The 15,505-nt window shown below is 45.7% G+C and overlaps 1 protein-coding gene across 1 annotated transcript in view; it reads right to left on the bottom strand.

Annotated features, from left to right (window-relative positions):
- The window catches only part of DDX31 (DEAD-box helicase 31), a 74,243-nt gene that overhangs the window by 45,387 nt on the left and 13,351 nt on the right, over positions 1-15,505 (bottom strand). Inside the window, 8 exon segments of the mRNA XM_012532806.3 lie at positions 3,202-3,261; positions 6,990-7,166; positions 7,912-8,144; positions 9,650-9,756; positions 9,873-9,992; positions 11,548-11,612; positions 12,415-12,456; positions 13,791-13,835. Coding sequence (XP_012388260.3) covers positions 3,202-3,261; positions 6,990-7,166; positions 7,912-8,144; positions 9,650-9,756; positions 9,873-9,992; positions 11,548-11,612; positions 12,415-12,456; positions 13,791-13,835 — 849 coding nt within the window.

The following is a 15,505-nucleotide window of genomic DNA, read 5'->3' on the forward strand; positions in this document are numbered from 1 at the left end:
ATGCCATAGGTAAAACTAAATTCTTTATTTTGTTTTACAAAGTTTTTAAAATTTTATTTATTCATTTTCTTTAAAGATTTATTATTATTATTATTATTTTTTTTTTTCAGTACGCGGGCTTCTCACTGCTGTGGCCTCTCCCATTGCAGAGCACAGGCTCCGGATGCACAGGCTCAGCTGCCATGGCTCACGGGCCCAGCCGCTCTGCGGCATGTGGGATCTTCCCGGACCAGGGCACGAACGTGTGTCCCCTGCATCGGCAGGCGGACTGCCAACCACTGCGCCACCAGGGAAGCCCTATTATTATTATTTTTTAAAATTTATTTTGGCTGCATCAGGTCTAAGTTGCAGCACACGGGCTCTTCGTTGTGGTGGGCAGGCTTCTCTCTAGTTGTGGCGTGAGGATCTTCTCTTCTCTAGTTGTGCTGCGCGGGCTCCAGGGCACGTGGGCTCTGCAGTTTGCAGCACGCGGGCTGTCGTCCAGGCGCACGAGCTCAGTAGTTGTGGCGCATGGGCTTAGCTTCCCCGCGGCGTGTGGGATCTTAGTTCCCTGACCAGGGATCGAACCCACGTCCCCTGCATTGTAAGGCGGATTCTTTACTACCGGACCACCAGGGAATTCCTATTTTATTTATTTTTTTATTTCTTATGGAAGTATAGTTGATTTACAATGTTGTGTTAGTTTCTGGTGTACAGCAAAGTGATTCAGTTTATATATGTATATATATATATACATGTGTATCTATACATACACACATTTTTTAAAAAATTTACTTATTTATTTTTGGCTGTGTTGGGTCTTTGTTGCTGCTTGCGGGCTTTCCCTAGTTGCGGCGAGCGGGGGCTACTCTTCGTTGCGGTGCGCGGGCTTCTCGTTGCGGTGGCTTCTCTTGTTGCGGAGCATGGGCTCTAGGCATGCGGGCTTCAGTAGTTGTGGCTCGCGAGCTCTACAGTGCAGGCTCAGTAGTTGTGGTGCACGGGCTTAGTTGCTCCACGGCATGTGGGATCTTCCTGGACAAGGGCTCGAACCCATGTCCCCTGCATTGGCAGGCAGACTCTTTTTTTTTTTTTTTTTTTTGGCAGGTGGATTCTTAACCACTGTGCCACCAGGGAAGCCCCATATTCTTTTTCATATTCTTTTCCATTTTGGTTTATTATAGGAACCTGAATATAGTTCCTTGTGCTATACAGTAGGACCTTGTTGTTTACCTCTTTTATATACAGTAGTTTGTATCTGCCAATCCCAAACTCCTAATTTATCCCTCCCCCATTCCCTTTCCCCTTTGGTAACCGTAAGTTTGTTTTATGTGTGTGAGTCTGTTTCTGTTTTGTAAACAAGCTCACTGTATCACGTTTTAGGTTCCACATATAGGTGATATCCTCCTGTATTTGTCTTTCTCTGTGTGGCTCACTTCACTTAGTACGATCATCTCTAGGCCCATCCATGTCACTGCAAAGGGCATTACTTCGTTCTCTGTTGTGGCTGAGTAGTATCCCCAACGAGCGAGCATAGTAATCTCAGCCTCAGTCTTTAGAAAAAGGCACGTATCAGTGATTCTCAGCATGGAGGTTCTTGAGCCCCAGCTGCCCACCCACTTAACCCACAAACACCGGGCGCCTGCCACTCTGTGCCGGACGCTGGGATGGGAAACACAGTCCCTGTCCTCGTGAGCTTGCGGTCTGGCGGGAAGACACCTAGACCAGTTGTGAGGAGCATCATAAAGAAATGCAGGGCCCACTGGGAGTGCCTCGTGGGGAAGAACTGGGGCTTCTGTTTCCTGAAAAACTGCCACTGAAGCTGCGGCCTACGAAGGAGTTAGTTTAAGTCAGCGTGGCGTGTCCCAGGCCGAGGGAGCTCATGTACCAGGGCCCCAAGGCCAGAAAAAGTAAGAATGACACATTCAATGGAAAGAGGGCCCTTTTTGGCTGAAGGACAGGCAGCAAGAGGGAAAGTGGAGACAGAGGAAACAGGAAGGGGTCAGGCTCCAGAAGTGTCAACAGACAGAGGATTTTTGACAAAGTTCTTTATCAAATAGATTACTTGGACTCATCTTCGCTTTAGACCAGGCAAGTGAAGACAGTTTTAGAGCAAACACAAGCATCTGACTTGGTGGGCTTCATAAAGAGAAGGGCTACTTGGTCAGACTCAGATCTCCTTCTGAGGCAAGCATTCCAGGAGCAACTGCTCTCAGATCTGAAGGACCAGAGCCGGCGGAACCACTGTTTGCCACACACACGTGAGAATCCGCAGGTCACCGGGCAGGCCGTCTTGTAGATGATCGTGCATATATACACACACGAGAAACAAAGCTGCACTCGCTCACAAACTCTCAATTTAGAGAGAAAACAATCTCCATTACTTTAAAACTAAATACAGAACAGGAGTTCCTTAAAAAGTAATTGCATTAAACGAGGCCTAGACAGGCATTCAAGTAGCTGAACGTCGTTGCTTCTGCCCTTGTTCACAGGATTATGACTAACTTGATGGTGCAATTTCATTACTGTATATATAGGGATTTCTCAAATAACCAGTTGGGGATTAAGTTACATCTTCCAAGATGGCACAAACAGGGAAGGCATTTTAATCTTGGGAGCCAGCAGCAACTTTGGTGAAGTGAGTCCCCAGAGAAGCAGGGACGTTGAAGGTGTGAGTTTTCAATCTCAAAAGATCACAAGAGACGTGCACGACAAAGGTCACCGCGGTGCTGGAGGAGGTGGCTACCCACGACTGCAAAGACTGAGGCCGAGTGAGCGGCCCTGAAAACTGCAGGGCAGATGACAGCTCTGGGCACCAGCACATAGACTCTGTCCAAGCGCATCTACTTTCCTTCAAGAGAAGGTGAGCAGAGGCAAGCGGAGTGATTTTGTTGTGAAAAGACTTTCTCAGCTCTAATTACTCCCGATAGCTGTAATTTACAAGTTCTTGGTGGAGAGAAATCGCCAAGATTCACACGTTTTCAGACAAACAGCTGCCACTATTAGTGAGCAAATCGCCAAGTCTTCCACGCGGCGGCAGCCCGCTATCTGCGGCAGTAAGGTGGCAAACCAGGAGTGCAAAGAGACCAGCCACACCAAGAGGCCCCCGGAATTCCTGTTCCCTGTGGGGCCGGTGACCCCAAGGCAAATCGTCAGGAGACGAAAGCCTGCCACCACCATCACAACAATTGTCAACCTTCCCACGGAGCGCAGAATGGTACATACCGTGCAGAGCAGAACCCCTGTTTTGGAATGTGAGAATTCCTGAAACACTGCTGTTCTTTCCTGCAAAAACAAGGAAAAATAGGGCCTTTGTAACTCTGAGATCGAGTCCAGCAAGGTAGGCTTAGATTCTCATAACCCTCCCAACTTTCTACTGCTATAACTGTTTTTAGGCACAGAGAGAAAGGTTTTGCCAAGGAAGAGGAAGAAGTGGATTCTTCACATCTTCCAACAAGACCCTATACCTACACGACCAGGCTTCTTGGACTGCGGCAGAGTAACAAGCTTTGAGGGCAGCACGTCTCATTAAGACAATGCGGGGGTCGGGGGGGAGGCGGCCACGCCCTCCAGAAACGGCCAACACCCAGAGCAAGGAGGGCCAAAGGCCACACGTTCCTGCACTCAGGGTTCCCAACTCAGAATTTACTCTAACACCTTTTCTACAGGTGGTCTAGAGGCTGAACAACAACCAACCTTTCCTATGGGGCAATTTTCTTAAAAACTGATTTTTAAAAAGATTTTCAAATTATGAAAGCCATATATTTTAACTGTAGAAAAATAATACTTCAAGTCAAAGGAAGGAAATTAAATCATCCTACCACTCAAAACAAACCACCACCGCTGGCAACACCTTGAAGCTTCCTGAGCCCCTTTCTAGGCGAAACATAACCAAATATTTGGCTTAAAAACTGGCATCATGGTTCTTACACCCCTAACATGCTCTTATCATATATCAACTGAATGTGGACATCTTTTCATGCCAATAAACAGCCCCAAACCGCCTCGTCTCCCGCGACTACACCGTATTCAGCTGAATGGGAGCCCCGCCTCCACGTGACCAGCGCCCCACTCCTGACACAGCTGAGGTTGTCTGCACTGCTTACCATCACAGACAACGCTGCGATAAACAGGTCTGTAGGTAAGTCACTGTGCTCATGCTTAACTATTCCCTTGGGGAAAACCCCTAAAGGCAGACTTGCTGGACCAAAAGGCCTTGGGCATGAACTTGCAGGGGCCACACTGGGGGTGTGTTTAAGTCACAGTGTTGCCAGCAGTTAAGGCTTGGCCATGTCCATCTGTCAGCAACAATAACAAAAAGGAAATATACCCAAATCACTGAAGATTTGGAAAAAAGAAGGAAGTGACGTCTCTCTTTCCGCTCTGACACCAAGGTATACCTCATTCTGGTCTTTCGCGGGTACACATTCCATCACGTGACTGGACCCCAGGCTGCACCTCACTGAGCGCAGTGGACATGACAACCGGCACGTAGGGTGTGTACCAGGTACCAGACGCTGGCCTGCACTTTACACGTCCGATCCTCAAAGCAACCCAGTGCGCAGGTACTGTCACCACCCTCACTTCCAGAGAAAGAAACCGAGGCACAGAGAGGTTAAGTAACTTGCCCAAGGCACGTGCATACACTGTTAATACAGGACTGAACTGAGATCTGAACCCACGGAATTTATGGCTGCACTGTAGAGTCAAAATCAGAAAAAAATCAGGAAAGTTCATAAAAGCCTGTGAAACTAACCTTAAAGTCCAGACACACTGTACTCAGATCTGGGGTAAGGAACACAACTACCAAAGTCCTCAGCGTCCATCACAGCTGTCATGCAGCAACTTCTTCAAACAGCAGCTCCTCTCTGATGCTCTTATACTTGGTTAGGGTCACGTCGGTCACTTCGGGAGACCACACTAAGGTCAGGTGGAGCAGGGGGCAGGGTAACAAGCCAGGAAGACGTGATGGGGACGGTTTTAGCTTAGTCCCCTGGGACAAGACACTGCACCAACATTTAGAAAATGAAATACAGAGATCCTCCCTGCCACCTTCTACCCATCTCATAGGGAGGGTGTGAAGGCTAAACACTTAATAAACAAGACAAGTAAACTACTAACAATTATTAAACGATGAAAAAACTACACTTTTCCTGAAAGAGAAATAACAGCAATAATGGCACCTGACGTTTACCCAGAGCTCACTCTGCCCCAGGCCACGTACTAAGTACTTGATCTGCATGAACTCAGTGAGTCATCACAACAACTCCAAGAAGGACGTACTACTGTTCTCTCCACCTCAGAGGCATGGACGCTGAGGCACAGAGAGGTTAAATGCTTTCCTGAGGTCACACAGCCAGTGAATGGCAGAGTCAGCACCAGAGCACAAGCAGTCTGCCCCCAGAGCACACGGCTGTAAACACCCTACCCAGGTACCACCCTGTTACAATGAGAGACGCACGGTCTGAAATAACCTAACTGCAGAATCTTCTGTTGACACATTCAAACCCCTAGATCCTTCTGAGTCCACATCCAGTTCCTTCATCATCCTCACACCCACCCCGCATGACGGCTCTGCAGAAAACAGACCTAGAATATTGATAAAATCAGTTAAAAAAAACAAACAAACAAACCCATAAACGGCATTACATTATGAAATCAACAAACTTGATTGAACTGGGGACCCTGAAGGTAAAAATTAAGAGTTTACAGAACTAAAGCTGGAATATTCAGGAAATTCTGTATAGTCTTGTGTTAAATAAGAAGTTGTGGGCTTCCCTGGTGGCGCAGTGGTTAAAAATCCACCTCCCAATGCAGGGGACACAGGTTCGAGACCTGGTCCGGGAAGATCCCACATGCTGCAGAGCAACTAAGCCCGTGCACCACAACTACTGAGCCTGCGCTCTAGAGCCCGCGAGCCACAACTACTGAAGCCCGCACGCCTTAGAGCTCATGCTCCGCAACAAGAGATGCCACCGCAATGAGAAGCCCGCGCACCGCAAGGAAGAGTAGCCCCCGCTCGCTGCAACTAGAGAAAGCCCGCGCGCAGCAACGAAGACCCAACGCAGCCAGAAATAAATAAATAAAATAAATTTATATAAAAAAAAAGAAGCTGTGTCCTTGAGTAACCTTGAGCAACTTCACTTTTCTAAACCCCCGTTTCCTTAATTATTAAAACAAAAAAAAGCAAAAACGAAAAGAGGGGCTGGACTTGATGACCTTTAATGTCTCCTTTAGCTCTAAAAATGTCCTGATTTTTAAAGGTGGTTCTAGTCAAACCTTATTCCAATTTCTGGCTTTCTTTCAAGCTTTCTAATTTTCTAAGCTGCCTGGTAACCTCTGCTCTAGGACAAGATGCCTCCCTTTTCCAAGCCCTGCTTGTCCTTCCTGCCACAATTCCAGAGAGTTCATCTCATTCTACACCCCGCTCGACTCCCTACATGGACGGCCTGCCTACCAGTAGTGGAATGAGAGTGAACGTAGCTAAGTACCTAAGATGAGGAAAGTGTTCCACTCTTCTTCCTGATCAAAAATATTCGCCAGCGCTGAGCCCCTGCAGCCCCTCTGGAAGCCAGCGTCCTCTCCCAACCCAAGCGTTCCGAGTGAAAGCGCTGCATCTTGTTGACAATGACAGCAGTCACGCTCAGCAGTACCATATGGGAGCCACAATTTAGCTCCATTAATGCTCTTAATTTGAAGACATCAAGCCCTAATTACACACTGGGTACTAAAAAGGCAAAACCCTTCCCTCGTGCCAGCTACTTAGTGGTACTCTGTTGCCTTAACAGCTGGTTGGGGTACAGTCAGGCCAAGTTGGGCCCGCGAGCTCTCTCGGGTGGAAGAGACCAGCTCCCGGAGCAAAGCGAACGGGAACAATAGGCTCCCCCCCGCCCCAGCGACACAGCTGCGTCACCCGCTTTGCCCTCTGGTGGGTCGCCCACTTTAGCCACGTTTTCCCCTGGCCCAGCGGGGTCCCTAGGGAAGCCAGGGCCAACCCGGGAGGACAGGCTCACCTCCTGCTCCAGGTCGCCGTGCAGCCGCAGGAATTTTAACCGCGTGGAGGCACATGGCAACGCACCTGGGGCCAGGGCCCCTGAGCCGCTCAGCAGGGTCTGGAGGAAGAGGTTGTAGTGGAAGTCCACCAGCTCGCAACTCGAGAAAAAGATGATCAACTTCTGGTCTCTCTCAAACTACATCGATACAAAGGGGGAAAAACCACCACGTGTTTTTAAGATCAGGTGACACTTGAAATGAATCTCTTTCTAAAACACACGGGCAGGCTAGCCCCGATCTGGAAACAGAGGTGACAGATGGCTTTGAATTATTTTAAAAAATAACACAGATCCTCCACACTACAAAGAATGTAGGACAGGAAAATGACATAGCTGCAACCTCGAACCGGCCTCTTGCATCTGAGAAAAACAATTATGCTTCAGAGCGAAGCTGCCCTTAGCTGTGTCCCTCTCCCTCACTCGGTCCCGCCACGCATGGCACTCCCTGGCGGGAACTCTGCACACACAGTCTAGAAGCTGCACCCTCAAGCCCTTCCACCTACTATCTCCCCACATACCAGAGAAAGTTATCACGTGAATCTAGTAAATATACAAACACGATGATTCTTTCAAAAACACGAGCACAGGCTACTGTACTGCCTCACATCCATCGTGTGTGTACCACCTGCGACATTGCCGGTATCAGTCCCAGGAAAGGTATTTGAGGCAGATCTTAAGTTGAACATGATGGCCATCAGTGACCTCGGACTCTTCACCGCAATCCTAGAACCACTGACTGAGAAGATCTCTGCTAAGGTCTGCGCTTGCACCACAGCTCAGTTTGGAAACTTCTGTGTGTGTCTCAGCTCACTGCCTCAATGCCCGACATGAACAAAACTGTGGTCTTTCCCCGGATCGGGCTGGACCCAGTCCCCAGACCTACCTTGCATTTCTGCAGGATGAAGCCCGCTAGGGAGACGAGCCTCAGTTTGCTGGGAACCACTGTCACGTACTGCTCGAGACTCGCTGGTACGGCAAAGCTGTCCAGCTCATCGCTAGCTTGTGGAGAAGCTTCAGGAATGGCTTTGCTCTTTGGGTTCGACTGGTCATGGCTTTCATCCAGGACAGAAATACTGACTGGGTCATGTAAACTGATATCAGCTAGCCACGTTACACCTTGGAGAAAACGTGAAAAGGACAAAACAACTGACAGGCACACGCTGTAGAACTGGTCACACCCGCACAGCCCCCACACCACACATCCAGGCCTATTGAGAAGCTCCTGATGGGTGTGTCCCCAAATGCCAGCACTGATCGGCCCCACTGTCAGTCCAGCGGGGACCCACCTATTTCTTCCCAGGGCCCAAAAGCCCATCCACACCACCGGAGTTTCTAAACTCTGACCCGTGGAAGACCACTGAAACAGATGTCTGCCCACCACCCCCCAGAAAGGGTTCTGTGGTCAAGTAAGTTATGAAAACCCTGATAAAAAGCTTTCCCGGGATTCTTTCCCAGGGTTTCCCAGGTTTACAGGCCTTCTCAGGACCTTTATTGTATAAATGTGCACATGAATCTCCAAGAGGGGGAGGTAACGAGTGGCATTTCCCCAACTTTTTGAGCGCAGAATCCCCTTTCCATGGATTATCTCTTTCTTTTTTTAATATTTATTTATTTATTTAATTTTTGGCCGCGTCGGGTCTTAGCTGCAGCACATGGGCTCTCTAGTTATGGCACGCAGGCTCCGTAGCTGTGGCGCTTGGGCTCCAGAGCATGTGGGCTCTGTAGTTTGCGGGCACGCACAGGCTCTCTAGTTGAGGCACCTGGGCTCAGTAGTTGAGGCATGCGGGCTTAGCTTCCCCGCAGCATGTGGGATCTTGGTTCCCCGACCAGGGATCAAACCCGCGTCCCCTGCATTGCAAGGAGGATTCTTAACCACTGGACCACCAGGGAAGTCCCATGGACTCTCTCTTAAAGTCACTGTTAGTTAGGATACACCCTGAGAACTGCTGGTGAGCCACGTGGATGGCATCTGGTACGTGTGCACCAGAGCAGGCTAGTAAACCGAGTCAAGTGAGAGCTGGATTGTCGCTCAGGCAGGGATTCACGTGCAGGGGCTCCTGGTGGAGAGTGATACAGCTTTTCCAAGCCTAGGTGTTCCCAGCAACAAAAGAGAGCTAAGAAATTCCATCTTAACGATGATGGAAAGACAGAAATGAGCTTACAGAATATATTTTTAGGATAGATTTCTCTTTAGGAGAAAGGCAGGGTGATTATACCAAAAATTGAGCTGGGATAGGTTACCACCTTCAGGACAAGAGCCCTGCTCTCAGCGGGTAGCAATCGCGATCACCACCTCACGAGACTACCAGGTGGGTGGCAGGCAGCGTCCTCCCCTCCCTCCACACCCTGACGGCAGCACAGCAGCCTCCCCTTCCTGGGAGGGCTCTGGGCCTGGGACCTGCCCCTTCTCCCTTTCCCCACGTGCTGGGGACCAGGGAATCAGGATGATGGGAGAGGGAGGCCGGGAGCACAGGACACATGGTTTGAAGAGCAGTCCTCTCGGACACCTTCCTCCTCGCCCGCTCCCCACCGAGGCTAAGAATCACTGCTGGGAAACAACGCAGCTCGCATCTAGGCCCGTCCTCTCCATTGAGAAGAAACAGCACTTCTTCTCAACTCACCTTCCGTGAGTGTTGCCGACAGCAAGACGTTCTGTCGTTCCTGGCACTCGGCATTTAAAGCGTTGAGTATCACTGTGATGTCCTTTTCAAAACCCAAATCCAGGATTCTGTGGTTTCAAGGGAGGAGTTTTAATCTACGTGAATAAAGGGAACACTAAGGGGCTCCAGAAGTTTCGGCAAAGACCACGGAAACAGCCCTTTCCTGCTTCCTGGAAGGGCTCACCTGTCTGCTTCATCCAAAATCAGCCACTGGATCTGACGGAAGTGAATGTTCTTGGTGGATTTAATATGATCCACGAGGCGCCCGGGAGTTGCGATGAGGATATTTATTCCTTTCCGGAGTCTGTTTGAAATTATATATCATAAAAGAAAGTCAGTCAGATGGAGCCACAGCAACAGAAAACCCAGGGGAAAGGCTGCGGAGGATACGATTCACGGGCAGCGCCAACACGCCACAGCCTGAAATCACGACAAACGTAACGACAAGTGGATACAAAGATATATTAAGTTCTAATTTTTCTCTGAAGTTTCTCTGTCTTACAAAACGTAACTGTTAAGATCTGAAATCCTATTAAAATTGTCTCAGAGGAATCTTTACTATATAACCCAATGCCCTTTATCTGATCCATAGATGCTTCCTAGAATATTCCAGATAGATGGTCACCTAATCTGTTCTTGAAGGCATCTGTGCCGGGGAACCTCCCACCTGAATGCATTATCCCATGCCAACGTGCTTTAATGGTCAGAATGCTTTTTTCTTATATTGGATCCTTGTTGTAACTTCCATGCGACAGGCCTAGCCTTGCCCCATGGACCAGGTGGAATAAATCTAACTTCTTACTCCACAACCATCCTTCATCCCATTAGTCCATAGTAATAAAAGCCTACAACTTTTACCTGAGTACGTTTTCCAGCTGCCCTTGTAATTAAGTGGGCACGTGCCTATGTTATGGCAATAAGATAAATGGATAAAGGGAGCATGCAAATCCCACCAGTACCTTTAAAAAGAGGAGGTGTGATTATCTTTGTTCCTACTGGCAGGAAATCAGATATAATGGCTGGAGCTCCAACAACTATCTAACACTATGAGGAAAGCCTGAAAATGGAAGCTTCACTTAGTGGCACAAAAAGCCAGAATGAGCCGGGGTCCCCACGCTAGCGCGTGCACCATGCCAGCCCCGACGGCTACCGTCACGCTTCTTAAATGTGAAAGAAAAAGAAAAAACTTCCATATTGTTTGCGCCACTGCTGTTGTTAGTTACAGCGGAATCTTACCCTAACCAATACCCGAAGGTTTCAAGTCGAATATCTGCTCCTCAGTTACAGACTACACACATAGTTGAGCATAACTACTAAGCATTAAGCTATCATAAAATAAAAACGTTTTTAAAAGAATGCACAAAATTTGGAATTTACTTCTTGCAACAATTTTCTACTGACACCCATTACCAATTCTAACACAGAATTAGGAATCAATGCATTTGGGTGTAGGAAGCAAGTTGCAAAGCATTATGTAGGTTTATAACCTTGTTTCTGTAAAATCAAACAACAAAAATCCCGAACTCCCAATATCCACAAAAGGGAGTCAAGGGGGACGTATCCTTAACAAGGGGGGACCGTGGGTATCGGGGGCCGGGGCGGGGTTGAGATTTGGGAAGGTAACGAGCTGTTACTGACCACATCAAAAGGGAGCCCCTGGTAGTTTCACCAAATATTTTTACAAATAGCACCGTTTAGAGGGACCGCTCCCTGGGGACTCAATCTGTCCCCACACACTGGGACTAGGAACCCTCATCTGAGACAGGGCTCTCCCCAGGCTGAGAAGGGCCAGAGTCTTACTGAAGAGGAAGACAGAATAGACTTTAAAAGGAATTAACAATAAACAAACCTCGTCCTACCTGGCTTTTTCTGATTTTCTCTTCTCTCCTCCCATTAACACTCCGGGCACAATCCAGGTAAATGGCTACAGAAAGACATCAGACCAAAATCAATGCAAAGCCCCATGTACTGCAGAGGCTGATTCCAAATTCCCTTTCCTGAAGGAAGTCGTGAGGGAGGACTCGGCTTTTCATTGCAGGAGGTATTGCTGTGCAGACGCAATTCCTAGGCCTTACCAGGCCCATGGATATTAGCGGTAACTTAAATCATACCTATGCGACTAGCTTCCGACACTGTGAGAGAGAAATGTGGGCTTTTTAAGTCATTCAAGTAGCCTCTCTGCCTTTCCCTGTACAGCCCGAATTGAAAACACAATTCAGTAAGTCTATTGCCTTTTTTTTTTCCTTTTTGGTTAAGATCAAACCCAAGTACAACGCTTCCTTACTCCCACTCGTGATAAAAGAAAGGAGAGATCAATTCTCAATCTAATTCGGTGGGCTGGCAGCCTTTGGCTTGGAAGCTTTCTCTCTCTTCTTTCTTAAACAAACCCTACTTGCAGCTTGTTAAGTTGCTTTCACTGGATCACCTTAAGGTTGTACCTGTGAGTCTCTGTAGGTGGCTTGCTAGTGACTATGATGAACAGATTACAGGACCCGAAGTACCAGTGAACACTAATAATCTCACTAAGCTAGAAATTGGTGATTCGTAAGGTTCAGATCAATAAAAACCTACAAACTGTATCTGGGGGTGAGCAGAGACATCCAGGGAATACAAGGAAAACTGCAGTAATTCCTAGCTCTTTGAAAATAAAGAAAAGACCAGTATCTTTCTCTTTCCTCAAAAAGTCAGGAAAAAAAAGGCAAAACTGAACTCATGGCTTGCCTTACCTTAAGCAGTTTCTGGACGGTATCAAAGCTTTGTAGGGCCAGCTGTAAATGTTAAAAAGTTAGAGTTAATGAGCGAGGTCCCTTCTTACCTTTTTACTTATTTTTAAAAACTTAGTGTAAAGTGATAAGGATCCAACCCTGGACCTCAAGTTAGGATTTAAAAAAAAAAAGCCCTATACACAGACTCTACTTGGGAAATACACCTTGTTCTTAGACTGATTCTGAAAACTGTCAGTCTGGAGAACGTGGCTAGAGACATCACATCTATTTCTTGGACATACAAACATAGTGTTCTGTGCTCCCTCTGCTGGCTCAAATTCCCAGAGTACCACACAGAAAAGCACAGTCTATGGTACACAAAGATGGAAGAAAATGAAACAGAGTCAACCTGTTTGGAAAGAGAGAGAATGTAGTATGTGTGAAGGGGTAAACCATACAGTGACACGACAGGCTAGCCTTGGGAACGTTACTTTACAGGTGACGTGACTATATCCTAAGGCTGTGCTGGGGCAGAGCAGTAGCTAAAGACAGAGATGGTCATTTCCCAAGTTTATTAAAGGGGGAAAAAAAGAAAAAAACCAACAAGCCCAGTGGAAACCAGAGAAAGAGAAAATTAATGTACTGAATAGTTTATAACCATTAACAACCATCAACAGCGCCTCTACATAATCCCATTATCCAAGGATATATATATACAGTTTCCACACGTTGTGTATTCAGGAAGCATCCCAGAGAAGGAGCAAGTTTGCTGCTGTGAAAATTTAAATAGCTCTGTGCCTGCTCCTTCAATGGATGGAGCTGAGACAGGATGCTGCAGGCTGTACAGAAACCTCCATTGTCATGATCGATTCTCTGCAAGGAAGTGATTAGCATTTGATATAGGAAACAGATACCCTAATCTGAAATTGCCTCTGAAGGCAAATAAAATAAATCGGATAGAAGAGATTTCCACCAAGAAAGAAGAAAAACATCAAGAAGCTTAGCTTTCAGAAACAGGTAAAATTTTTGGTACAGTAGCTTCTTAAAAAACTAAAAGTTCATTTGTAGGGTCAACTGCTTTTATTTTTTAATTAAGTTGTAAAAGAAAAAAACAATGTACAAAAATGTGATTATTTTAATTCCTTTTATAAGGACAGAAATTTATAGCGTCATTAGTTTTTAGGTAACAGAGAAACACTTTTCCAAAACCAAAAAAACTTCTGGTTTTCCAAGAGTACTTGAATTTTTCTTCTTGTCAGGAACCAGAAGGATGGTTCCTGGGCAAAGGAAAGGGTGTCGTGATTTGTGCAGCAGGGAGAAAAACGGTAAAACCACTTTTAAATTCAACGATATCACTGAAAGTACTTGCTTAGCACTCCGAAAGTGGGACTGCTTACCTCTCTTGTTGGCACTAGTATCAGAGCATAGGGGCCGTCACCACGCTGTTGACACAGAAGGAAAGAAACGCCATTAGTTGAATGAACGCAGGTCACAGAGGTCCAGAAGGGGAGATTAAGAGTGGCCACTTGTAAACATCAGGAGCAGTTCATTAAAGAGATAAGCCTGCCCACTACCCTCATGATTACACGACATTAATCTGTAAGTTCTGGCCCACGCAATCAGAAAAGACAAAGAAATATATATGAATCTGGAAAGTAGGAAGTAAAGTTACCATTATTAGCAGATGATATTTTATCCTAAAAAAAAAAAACAAAAAACAAAGAAAACAAAAACAACTTAAGAAATTGGGACTTGAGGACTTCCCTGGTGGTGCGGTGGTTAAGAATCCGCCTGCCAATGCAGGGGACACGGGTTTGATCCCTGGTCCAGGAAGATCCCCCATGCCGCGGAGCAACTAAGCCCATGTGCCACAACTACTGAGCCTGCGCTCTAGAGCCCCTGAGCGACAACTACTGAGCCCGCGTGCCTAGAGCCCGTGCTCCACAACAAGAGAAGCCACCACAGTGAGAAGCCCGCGCACCGCGACTAAGAGTAGCCCCCACTCGCCACAACTAGAGAAAGCCTGCGCGTAGCAACAAAGACCCAACGCAAACAAAAATAAATTAACTAAATAAATTTAAAAAAAAAGAAATCACTTGAAAATCTACTACAAAAAAGACAAGTCAACTAGCTGAATACAAAATTAATACAGAAAAATCAACAGCCTTCCAACACAGAAAGTTAGATGGAATCACACTTAGAATAGCAAAAATACAAAAAGGTTAAAAAAAATAAGCTTCACAAAAAATGTACAAAATCTATACAGTAAAAAATTTTAATTACCTCTAAGGCACATAAAATAAAATTTGAATAAATGGAACAATGTATCCTATTCCTGGATAAGAAGACTTAATATTATAAATAAGCTAATTCCCCCTAAATCAATCCATAAATGTTATGTAATTCTAATAAAAATGCCATGAACATGCATATTTATGCATATATAAAGTATCTAAAACATGCCACAAGTATACATACGTATGCATATAAAAAATAATATATATAACCAGACAAGCTGATTTCAAAGTTCATATGGAAAAACAAATGTGCAAGAATAATCAAGATATTTCTGAACAACATCAGATGATAAGACAATTTAAATCTACAGTAGTTTTAAAAAATTGATGCTAGCACATAGAGATTACAATAACAAATACAGCCTAGAATAGAATCAAACACATATAGAAAGTCAGGAAATATGATAAGAGGCAATTTATATCAGCAGTGAAAAGATGGGTAATTCAAATGTCCTTTTAGAAAAAAAATTAAGTTAGAAAAATAAAGTTGGCATTAAGTTGGCCTTTTTACAGATGACATAAAACTCAGAAACTATAAAATGACAACGTGGGGAAAAAAATATGCCACACATAAGAGAAAGGGCCAATTTCTTAGTTTATAAAGAAAGTTTGTAATTCAATGAAAAATAAAAATAAAGAAGACCAACAACTCAAATAGAAAAATGGAGAGGGATATAACAGCTAATTTATGGAAATAAGAATTCAAAATATGGCTTTTAAATGTACGAAAAGATGTTCAACTTTACTCCTAAGAGAAATTCAAATCAAAACTATGATACAATATTTTTCCCCTGTCAAATGAGCAAAAATAAACA

Source organism: Orcinus orca, chromosome 6 (genome assembly GCF_937001465.1).
Source record: "Orcinus orca chromosome 6, mOrcOrc1.1, whole genome shotgun sequence".
In the NCBI taxonomy this organism is placed as follows: Eukaryota; Metazoa; Chordata; class Mammalia; order Artiodactyla; family Delphinidae; genus Orcinus; species Orcinus orca.